General features: G+C 44.0%; 1 protein-coding gene across 1 annotated transcript; it reads left to right on the top strand.

Moving 5' to 3' along the window:
- The first annotated feature begins 7918 nt into the window (after window positions 1-7918).
- Window positions 7919-10935, top strand: LOC103702946 (high mobility group B protein 13-like). The gene is made up of 11 exons (XM_088722433.1): window positions 7919-8494; window positions 8734-8880; window positions 8964-9206; window positions 9324-9352; window positions 9468-9573; window positions 9651-9716; window positions 9806-9871; window positions 9952-10056; window positions 10141-10241; window positions 10455-10539; window positions 10630-10935. The coding sequence occupies exons 1-11, from the start codon at window positions 8075-8077 to the stop codon at window positions 10762-10764; spliced, it is 1503 nt and encodes a 500-aa protein (XP_088578559.1). The 5' UTR covers window positions 7919-8074; the 3' UTR covers window positions 10765-10935.
- The last annotated feature ends 448 nt before the right edge of the window (window positions 10936-11383 follow it).

Here is an 11383-nt window from a genome sequence, read left to right on the forward strand (position 1 = left end):
ATCATGGTTGGTAAGAAGATGGTGCATCGATGACAAACTCTGGAGTGTTTTCTAATCTTAATAGTTGCCTCAGCAGCATGGATTTACCACTTGGCAACGGATCAGCAACCTAAGGGCCCATGCATCACGATCTCTTTTTCAAACAAATTTGAAGTATAAACACCACCTTTTCTTTTTCCTGAGATAACATTGTCTTTTTTTACCCTCTTGGTTAGATTCCATGCAGACTGTTTTGTTCTTTCATAGTGATGGCCATCACCATCGTTTGGATGTCTGAGCTCCTTTTTTCTTTTGCTGAGAAAGGAGTGGGGATCCCTAACTCATGAAATGTTACTAAAGATGTAAGGTGATTGATTACATGGATGTATGAGGTGGTTTCATGGGGAGATTAGCAATGGAAGGTAAGAGATGATAGATTGTGGAATGTGTATTTTATAAATTAAAGAGATGGTCAAGCATGCTGGGATTAGACAGTGTTTGCAGTTTGCCATAGAGGTCCAATCTCTAAACAGACAAATGAAATCTTGTAGCAATCCGGATGATGATGCTTCAAAATTGAATGTCCTTCTGTGTGTTCCTTCCATAAGCTCCAACTTATTAGTGCCGCCATGCAATTCCATGCCAGCAGTTCTCCTTCAGGTGCTGCCTTCCTCCAAGAAGTCCATGTCTTCATATGTGGGTGTGGTGAGGACAGTGACAGGGCTCTTGCGAATATATTGCAAATGGAGCAAGGGCATGTTAACAGTAGAGGATCAATGTTCTCCTCCATTGTACAGCATAAAGGTCGGTGTTCGGGTCTTGTCTAACCTCTCTTAGCTAAGATTTCTTCGGAGGGGATTTTTTTTAGTAAGAGGTCAGGCAGCAGAAGACTTCAAATTTATCTGGTATTTTCTGTTGATTCTTGGTCAATTCTGAGACGGTTCCTCCATTGCTGAAAAAAGTTTGGAGCAGTTCTTGACAGTAAAGATGTGGTTTGAGCTCCGTGTCCAAATAACAGTCTTCCTCCTTGTTGAGGGAGACATTAGTTATCTTAGTGCAAATGTCTGAATTATTTTGGTGCAAAAGTCGTTATAATCAATCTTAGTGCAAATGTCTGAATTATTTTAGTGCAAAAGTCGTTATAATCAATCATGCCTGCTGTGCAAAGGGCCTTTGAAGTTTTCAATCCAATTCCTGCTACTTACGAAGTCGGAGATGGAGATGCTCGGCTGTTTGGAAAGCATAAACAATTATCTGCACTGTTGCTGTTCCATTAGAGGCATTGAGCTGCCTACCAGTCTGTCCACAAAGCAGCTTGTTGCTTTTTGCCCGTTTCCAGTATTAAATTAAATGCTGTTGAACCTTCAAAATGTTTTTCCAGAAAGCAGAAGCGTTTGTTTTGAGGTCAGGGGATTGTTGCTGGCTTGGTAATCTGTACACAAAGATTCTGTTAGAGCTAGGATAAAACATTAAGAAAATAGAGTCCGGGGCCTTGGGTGGTTAGGCCAAGCTCGGAACCTGCTGGGCTGCCGGAGAGAGTCTTTCTTGCAGCGCAGGATCTCCATATTCTTTAGCCTGCAGGATCTCCTTATTCTTGAGCTTTTGACAAATAGGATTCGGTCCTGACTGTGAAAAGAGGAGCCTACAACTTTTGCCAATGTTGCATGGGTTCCCTGCAGTGAGAGAATTGATAAGGAGAATGTTTTAATCGTTCAGGTTCTTCTGCCGAGAGAAGCCAAGAGCACGATCTTCTAGTAGAGGATGAGCAGAGTTTCCAGCGTGGAGCGGGTAGGCAGGGGAGGGAGAGAGAAGGCAGGCGGGACGAGGACTGTTTCACTCAGAGCAAGTAGAGAGTTCAAAATAGTGGGGAAAAAAAATCCTTGATTCAGGTCAAGAAGGATAGGATGGGAGGATCGACCCTGGCTGGGTTCGGGTGGGTTCTCCTCGAGGATTAGTGTGGGCAAAAATTGGGTGGTTCTATCACACTGGCCTCCGTAGATTGGGGTGCCTATGTGTTCTTCGGCTAGGATTGCATCGCTTCGGTGAGCTATTGTCAAGACGATGGAGATGATGGCACCAAGAACTAGTGGATGGAGATTGGCTAGTAGTGCGTTCCAGAACTCCCACTCATTCTCCTCCATGTCAGCGTCATCGGAGGAGGAGAATGTTATGCCACGAACCCGCCACCTGGGTCCGGAACGCAACATGGTTGTGCACTCCCTCTGCCCTAGAGAATATATTAGACTGGAAATTTTAATACAATCTTAATATCTGTAATCAACAATAATCTCAATTCATACCAAATAACAAAGTCGGTCTAATTACAAAATTTGATCATCCAACCAGTATCAATGATGCTTTATCTAATCATCTCCTCTACCCATGATCTCAATCATAAAGTACTACACAAACCACAACTCTGAAAAAGAAAAAGACATCCATGCGAGGAGCGTCCTAGGGGCTGGCGAGATCACCTTGGGAGGAAACTCTGCTATGGTGATCGATTGTCGGGATGCTGAAAGACATGCAGACGACCATCCTCTTCTTAGCGATATACGACAGATGGTGAAGAATTGTGACTCTTTTCGGGTTACTCATGTGTACCGGAAGACGAATAGAGCGGCTGATTGAGTTGCTTCTTTTGCTGCCCATCACTCCGCAGAAGTCTCATGGACATGATCCGAGATTGTACCCACATCTTTATGCCACGTATTGTATCTTGACTCAATTGGTTGCACTCACGCCAGATTAACGTAAATGACTGATTTATCAAAAAAAAAAGAAGAGAGAAAGAGAAAGGGGTTGTGAGCTTTACGACCCAGTAAGAATTTTGAACCGCTACATCGTAAGTATTAAGAAAATAATCAATTAGCAATATAAAATAAATATCGTATCAATACTCGGAAAGCTCATACAAGTAACATGCACATAAGTTTTTATTATAATTTTTCAAAAAATCATATATATATAATGTAACTAATTGTTCAATAACAATTTTTTATATCATGTCATTTGTTTCTCATTAACTTGATTTTCATATTTTCCATTGATTAACGTCCGACTTTGAACTAACTAAGATCATGACTCAGTACAAAACTGACAAAAATCCTACGCATCAGCCCATGAACGCTATTCTACGTATAAACTTGTGGAGGCTATCCCCATGCGTCAAATTTATGGGTACTGTCCCACGTATAAGCCTATGAAAGCTATCCTTATGCGTCAAGCCCATGAACGCTATCCCGTGTGTAAGGCCGTAAAGATCGCCGCAGCCGCCTCAGGAGATCCGCTCCTCCTCCTCCCCCCCGCGGGCGCCTCCTGGGGCATTGGTTCTATATACACCCCCCTATTGCTCAGGACACCCCCCAAAAACCAAAAAAAAAATACCCAAACTAACCTTTAGTGTAATTACCATATTGCCCTTGAAATTTTCTCATACACCCCCCCTTCCTCCTCCTCCGTTTCGTTTTGAAAAGAAAAAAAAAACCCCCCCTCAAACCCCCCTTAAACCCCTCGATCCATTTACATCGTTTAGGCGATCTTTGAAGGAGATTTAAGCCCCATTCGAAGCATGGACAAGCAACTAGTGATTTGGGACGAAGAATCGGCCGCAAAGGTACGTGTTCCACCTTATTTCGAAATTTTTTTTTTCACGGTTCGTGCTCCGTTCGGCACTGGATCGCCGAACAAAAGGCTTCTGTTCGGCTGCACAGCCGAGCAGAAGCCTTCTGTTCGGCTGCACAGCCGAGCAGAAGCCTTCTGTTCGGCTGCACAGTGCCGAACAGAAGGCTTCTGTTCGGCACTGTGCAACCGAACAGAAGGCTTCTGCTCGGTTGACGGTTGCCGAACAGAAGGCTTCTGTTCGGCACTGTGCAGCCGAACAGAAGCCTTCTGGTGCCAAATCGCGTGCCGTGCTGAATTTTGTGCCGAACAGATCCTCTGATTCATTAATTCTTGGTGATAAATTATTTTATATGTAGGGCTATGCTACAACCGAATCGAGTATAATTGGATCAGAATTTGTACTGGATTACACAAGCGAATTTACAACTTACGAGGTATTATAATGTATTGTGCAATTTTGTAATAGTTTAGCGAGCTATTTTTACAACTGTGTAATTACATAAATTGTTTAATGTATAGATCTTCAAGAGTAGAGAGGACTTGTGTAATTGGTGTCGTGAAGCTGGGAGGCGAAATGGTTTTGTTGTTGTAATCAAATCATCCGATGCAGGTACCATTTCTAAGAAACCCAGAATTACGTTAGGTTGTGAGAGGGGTGGGACGTACCGAACCAAAAAAGAAAAGCGAATAAAGACTGCCTGTGGGACAAAGAAGTGTGGATGCCCTTTTGCATTAAGAGGAAAGAAATTGGATACTGCGGATGATTGGATATTACTGGTCGTATGTGGAGTGCACAATCATCCCGCTGCAGAGAATCTGGAGGGGCACTCATATGCAGGGAGATTATCTGAGCAGGAGACGGAATTGTTAGTGGATATGTCGAAGAGTTTGGTTCGTCCAAAGGACATATTATCCACATTGAAGGAAAGAGATGCCCTCAATGTTACGACTATCAAGACTATCTACAATGTACGTCAACTGTTTAAGGTTGCAGAGAAAGCCGGGAGGTCTGAAATGCAACATCTATTAGGTAAATTATCAGAGGCTAAATATATTGAGTGGCATAGGAATTGTACTAATACGGATGTTGTGCATGACTTATTTTGGGCACACCCTGGCAGCATTGATTTGTTCCGTGCATTTCCCCGTGTGTTGATAATGGATTGCACGTACAAGACGAATAGGTATCGTCTTCCGCTCTTAGAGATTGTGGGGGTGACATCTACTGACATGACATTTTCAGTTGCTTTTGTATACTTAAATTCTGAGGGGGAAGAAAGCTATACTTGGGCATTAGAGAGATTGCGCAGTGTCATAGCTGATGATGTTTTGCCTGAGTTGATTGTTACAGATAGAGACTTGGCTTTGATGAATGCAATTCATAAAGTATTTCCTACTGCTAGACATTTATTATGTAGATGGCATATTAGTAGGAATGTTTTGGCCAAGTGCAAAAAAATTTTTCGAATTGAAGGAGAAATGGGATAAATTTATTATGAGTTGGAATGTACTAGTGCTGTCCTCCACGGAAGACGAGTATAATGATCGCTGGAGTGCACTGCAGAGAGAGTTCGGTACCTATCCAGATGCACTACAGTATGTGTCAGATACTTGGCTGAGCAAATACAAGGAAAGATTTGTTGCGGCGTGGACGGATACATGCAGGCACTACGGAAATGTGACGACAAATAGGTATCACAAATAAAGACTCATTTAATTTTAATTTGCCTCAATTCTTATATCTAACTTTCATTTGTTTACTAGGGTCGAGAGTGCACATGCAAAGCTCAAAAAGCAGCTTGGATCAAGCCAAGGAAGTTTCGAGTCATCTTGGACTAGAATAAATGGATTGATTGAGTTGCAGCACAGCTCCGTTAAAGCCTCATTGGAGAAGAGTTTATTGGTAGTGCAGCACAACTTCAAGCCAGCTGAATTCAAAGAGTTGCGAGGTTTCATATCTATAAGTGCGTTAAATCATGTCCTCGCCCAATCGAAACGAGCCAATTCAGTTGGGTTTGATGATTCAAATTGTGGGTGCGCTATTCGACGCACACATGGTATACCATGTGCTCACCAGATTGCGCGGTACAGGGTGGAAGGTCGGCCCATTCCTCTCGACTGCATAGATCCTCATTGGAGGAAACTTGATATTCTGCCTACCCCCCCCCCTCCCCGTGCAGCCAATTCAGTTGAGTTGTGATGCAGAGTTAGATTTGATTGCGCTACGATTCAAGAAGTTAGATGGGGCTTCTCAATTGCAGATGATCAAGAAGTTACGAGAGATTGCAAGTCCAGATAGTACACCTCTTTTAGAGCCTGCAAAACGGAAGACTGGTTCACGTGGGCGCGCTTCAATGAAGGTTGATACGTCTACTCGACGTGACCCGTCTGCGTTTGAGTTGGTTCTATCTGGACAGGATAGTTATTCACCTGGTGTTGAGAAAGTTACCATCCGCAATCCATCTACTCAGATTCAAAAGAGGCGGCCCAAGCAAAAGGTAAGTACCAAATATTTATTTCCTTACAATAGGTATCACAACGTCTACGGGACGGTCCGTGCCGTGCCGGTATGTGATGTGCCGATACGGGACATGTCGGGACGTGCCGTGCCGAGATGTGCCGATACGGGACATGTCGGGACGTGCCGTGCCGAGATGTGCCGATACGGGACATGTCGGGACGTGCCGTGCCGAGATGTGCCGATACGGGATGTGCCGTGCCGAGATGTGCCGATACGGGACATGTCGGTACGTGCCGTGCCGAGATGTGCCGATACGGGACATGTCGGGACGTGCCGTGCCGTGCCGGTACGGGAAGTGCTGAGACGGATAACTATTTGGATATTTCTGCCATTGTTACATATTTCTGCCGTGCCGGTACGGGAAGTGCCGTGTCACCAACCTTGGCAGTATGGTTCATGCACTTTAGTGGAGCCCGTTCCTGTAATATAAATGTATAATTACTACTACTTTATAAAACATCAATAAACAAAATATAATGCTATAACAAATAAACAATACCTGTTGCCTCCAGATGGAAGCTGCTATATGCGTCCTGAAACTGATCAGGACGGACTCATCCTCTGGACCTCCTGGACATGGTCCAACGGACTCATCGTCTTCGCCCCTAGCGGGCATATCATCATGCTCTGACTCAGGAGAGTCCGATGGCATATGAGCAGGCTCGGGAGAAGCAATCCTAGCACGACGTCTCCTAGCTGACGCCGTAGGTCTAACTCTGGCGGGACGGGGATCCATGTCTGAAAATATAGAAATTCAATGTTAGGCTATATCAAAGAAAATAATTCAATTGCATACATAAATGTTCGGCACAAAATTCAGCACGGCACGCGATTTGGCACCAGAAGCCTTCTGTTCGGCTGCACAGTGCCGAACAGAAGGATTCTGTTCGGCTGCACAGAGCCGAACAGAAGGATTCTGTTCGGCTGCACAGAGCCGGCCAGAACCCTTCTGTTCGGCACTGTGCAGCCGAACAGAAGGCTTCTGTTCGGCACTGTGCAGCCGAACAGAAGGCTTCTGTTCGGTTGAGGGTTGCCGAACATAAGGCTTCTGTTCGGCACTGTTCAGCCGAACAGAAGGGTTCTGTTCGGCGATCCAGTGCCGAACGGAGCACTGGAGGCGGGGGGGGGGGGGAGCTACCTCGAGGTGGTCGTGGAGGCGCCGGCGAGGTGCTCGTTGCTCGGGAGATGGCCGGGGAGGTGGTTCCGGGAGAAGCCGGCGAGGTGGTCGGAGATCGGAAGAATGCCGGCGACGAGAGGGAGAAGGGGGAACGGGGGGGTTTTGGGCGTTGGCGAGGTGCAATGCACCGACCGGCGACGAGAGGGAGAAGGGGGAGACGGCGGGAGGGGAGGGGAAGAGCGGGGTGGGGGGGGGGTTTGGGGGGTGTAGAGAGCAATTTAGGTGAGGGGGTGGGGAGGGTGGGGGGTAATTTAGGAATTTTCAATTTTTTAGGGGTGTCCTTAGCAAATTGGGGGGGGGGGGGGGGGGGGGGGGGGGGGGGGGTGTAGAGAGTATTTAATTTTTTTTTAATTTTTGGGGGGTGTCCTGAGCAATAGGGGGGGTGTATATAGAACCACCCGGGGCATTGGGCTGAGGGGCTGATCGGTGTTCGGAAAACGGCCCTGAAATGCAACATAATTACCGGATCTGCCATCATTTCAATACTAAAACGACCTTGAAATTTGATATATTTACTTCAACCCGACGCCGGTATGCAAAGCCTAGGATGGGGCAGCGGTAAAAAGACTAAAATGCCCTTAGGACTGAGGATAAGCTTTTTTTTTTTTTGTAAATTCACTTCGCCAACGGTAAGAACATTGCATCTGTCCGGAGTTCATTTGAAATTTGAAAAAGATTACCGTTAGAGATCTCCTCCATTCCCTTCGTCTATAAAATTCCCCTCCCGTCGCCGTCCTCAACCACTAACATTCAACCCCAACCCCCCCCCAGCCATGGCTGAAATCAAAAGAGGAAGAAGGGGCAGGAAGGCCCTGAATACCCTCACGGCGAACGATGTCAACATTTCAGCCGGGAAGGTCACTTCCTCCCCACTTCCCCCGTTTGCTGAAGCCGAGAAGGAGAGCCGTGATAGCCTTGTCTCGATCCTCTCCCCTCAGAAGGCCAAGAAGGTCGTCTCCAAGCCCAAAGCTCGGGCGACGACCAAGAAAGAGTTCGCTGATGAGTTGCAAGAATTGCAAGTGAGGCTCGAACAGCTCCAGATCGAGAAGGAGAACACCGAGGTACTCCTGAGGCAGCGGGATGAGGTGCTCAAACTGAAAGAGGAGGAGCTTGAGAATCGTGGCAAGGAGCAAGAGAGGCTTCAGAAGGAACTCAAGAAGCTCCAAAAGTTGAAGGAGTTCAAGCCTACTATGGTACGTTCGCATAAATTAGAGTTCCCCTTCTCTTGTTTTCAGTTTCAGGAGTGATCTTCATGGGTTTTTTGTTCTTCTTTTCTGGTTTGGGTTTCAAGATTCTATCTTTATGGGTTTCTTGTTCCCCTTTTCCGTTTTTGCTTTCAATGTTCGATCTTTGTAGGTCTCTTGTTTCCCTTTTCTCTTTTGTGTTTTAAAGATTCAACCCGTATGGGTTTATTGTTCTTGATTATTCGCAGAGCATTCCTTTTATCATGTCCCTGAGGGAGAAAGAGCAAGAAAAGAAAGAAAATAAGAAGAACAAGAAGAAGAAGAACAAGGACTACCTGGAGAAAAAGAAGCCATGTCCAGCATATGTACTTTGGTGCAAAGATCAGTGGCATGAGGTCCGTGTTGTTGGCTGGAGGTCATTTCTTGTTTCAGGTCAAGAATTTGTATAAAAGTTCATATCAGTTTTTCTTAAATTTAGGTCAAGAAAGAGAACCCAGATGCTGATTTCAAGGAAATCTCGAATACTCTTGGAGCCAAATGGAAGGCCTTGAGCGCCGAAGAGAAGAAACCCTATGAAGAGAGGTACCACCAAGAGAAGGAAGGTTACTTGCAGATTGTTGGCCAGGAGAAGCGGGAGAATGAAGCCATGAAACTTTTAGAGGAAGAACAGATGCAGAAGACCGCAATGGAGTTGCTAGAGCAGTACCTGCAATTCAAACAGGTCTAATTCCATTGAAATATTATTGAAATCTGTCCTTCTTGTGTTGATTTCATCATTGAAATCTTTTTCCATAGAATATTCAAGAAGCTTATGGCTGAATTTTTACATTTATAACAGGAAGTTGATAAAGGGGGAAAGAAAATGAGGTAAGAACGTCCCTTTAATGTTCCGCTAATCACTATATTTGTGTGTCAAGGTTCATGATGTGCTATTTTTCTATTTTTCTATCATCTTAAATGATTCTTTTGTTCTTTTGTTCAGGAAAGAGAAAGATCCTTCGAAGCCAAAACATCCCATGTCAGCTTTCTTACTGTTCTCCCAGGAACGGCGTGCAGCACTGCTTGAACAGAACAAGAATGTCCTTGAGGTAGGAAACTTGAATGTCATCTTCATTAGTACTAAATATTTGGCAATTACTTATTCTTGTTTATTTCTTGGTAGCAGATTGCTAAGATAGCAGGAGTGGAATGGAAAAGCATGACAGAAGAACGGAGAGCACCCTATGAAGAGGTCCGAACCAACTTTTCTTTTCTTCTATACAATTGCTGAAACAATGATTCCAATTTGGTTCTGTGCTAAAACTGCACGTCCTCTTGCAGATCGCCAAGAAATGCAAGGAAGAGTATAATCAACAAATGGAGCTTTATAAGCAGAACAAGCTCGAGGTAAGAATATAACATCCTACCAGTTTTGGATCACATGAGTTTCTAAGATGGAAATAACTTTAAATTGATATTGGAATTAGGAAGCTGCAACCGTAGAGAAGGAAGAAGAGGAGTTGAAGAAAGTTCTGAAACAGGAAGCTCTTCAGCTGCTCAAGAAGAAGGAGAAAGCAGACAATATAATTAAGGTTTCCCCCACCATTCGCAATCCATCTCATTCTTGTTTAGGTTTTCCCCATCATTACTCAATTTTGAATTAATGCCTGAAACAGAAAACAAAGGAAGCCCGGCAGAAGAAAAAGAAGCAGAAGGAAGAACAGAATTCAGATCCCAACAAGCCAAGGAGGCCACCATCCTCTTTCCTTCTTTTCAGGTTTAGATATACACATAATAGAGTCACCATACTTGGAGTGTTTCCTACTTTTTTCTATGTTTTAGAAAAATTACACTTTTTTACTCTCTCTCTCTCTGGAGGGGGAAAGAAAAAGAGAAGATGTTTGTGTCTTTTCTCAATTTTAAAAAAGATGCTTGAAGTTTTTTAAGTAAGAAGTGGACTAGGTTGTGTTAACATTATTTGCGGTTCCAGCATGGAAGCAAGGAAACAGCTGTTGGAGGAACGACCAGGAATTGGCAATTCTACAATGAGTGCTCTGATTTCAGTAAAATGGAAGGTAGTCATTAGGAGCAATGGGATCCCCCTTCCGTTACTCTATTTCCTTCCATGGACATATTTAATATTAGGTTTCTCATTGTTGTTTTAGGAACAAAGTGAAGCAGAAAGGCAAGTCTGGAATGACAAAGCAGCGGAAGGCATGGCTGCCTACAAAAGAGAGATGGAAGAGTACAACAAGTCAATTGCCATGGGAAAAATCGACACCCCTAATCATGAATCTTGAGTATGTAATTGGTTCAATTGGTTCTGTTGAACTTCGATTCCATTACCGTGTGCGATTGTTTCTCACCACACAAGTGAGATTTGGACATTTGTACCTGCTGATGTTTTGATGCTTCTGTTTCCTGTAACCGAGTGAAGCTCCATCATGAATGACGAAGCGTTGCATTTTGCATCTTGGTGTCTAAAATGAAAATTCCTGAATACCAAGTCTCTTACCATTTAATTGTTTCTCGGATGAGCAAGACAATCTTGTGCTTCCAGGATCAATTCCCATTGAAGCTCTATGCATGAACGATGATTCGTTTCTTATACATTTTGTGCCTAAAATGGAAATTCTTCGAGGGAGAAAGTTTACCGTGGTGAATTTCTCAGATGAACAAAGCATGTCAGTAAGTTGTAATTTATCCTCTGGTTTTGTCAATGTTATAATGCCTACTGTAGAGCTCTTATTAAATTTGATCCTTCAAGCTCAGAAATGCTCAAATAAGAGTAATGAGACTTTGACAGCAATCAGATTGATAAAAAAATTGGAAATTCTGTGAATTGAAGATGAATCAAACTTTGCCTATTTGATCCTGCACATTGCAAGATTTTGTTTTTTTTTTAGTATGGTCTGCACA

The sequence above is a fragment of the Phoenix dactylifera genome, chromosome 5, assembly GCF_051530095.1.
Source record: "Phoenix dactylifera cultivar Ajwa chromosome 5, Ajwa_hap1_PhDact_Kaust_v1.1, whole genome shotgun sequence".
NCBI classification, from domain to species: domain Eukaryota; kingdom Viridiplantae; phylum Streptophyta; class Magnoliopsida; order Arecales; family Arecaceae; genus Phoenix; species Phoenix dactylifera.

Excerpts from the sequence above, each read along its gene's own strand:
- LOC103702946 (XM_088722433.1), top strand. The coding sequence starts at position 8,075 with ATGGCTGAAATCAAAAGAGGAAGAAGGGGCAGGAAGGCCCTGAATACC. Across the intron at positions 9,207-9,323 it reads AGTACCTGCAATTCAAACAG|GAAGTTGATAAAGGGGGAAA; the intron begins GTCTAATTCCAT and ends CATTTATAACAG. Across the intron at positions 9,353-9,467 it reads AAAGGGGGAAAGAAAATGAG|GAAAGAGAAAGATCCTTCGA; the intron begins GTAAGAACGTCC and ends TCTTTTGTTCAG.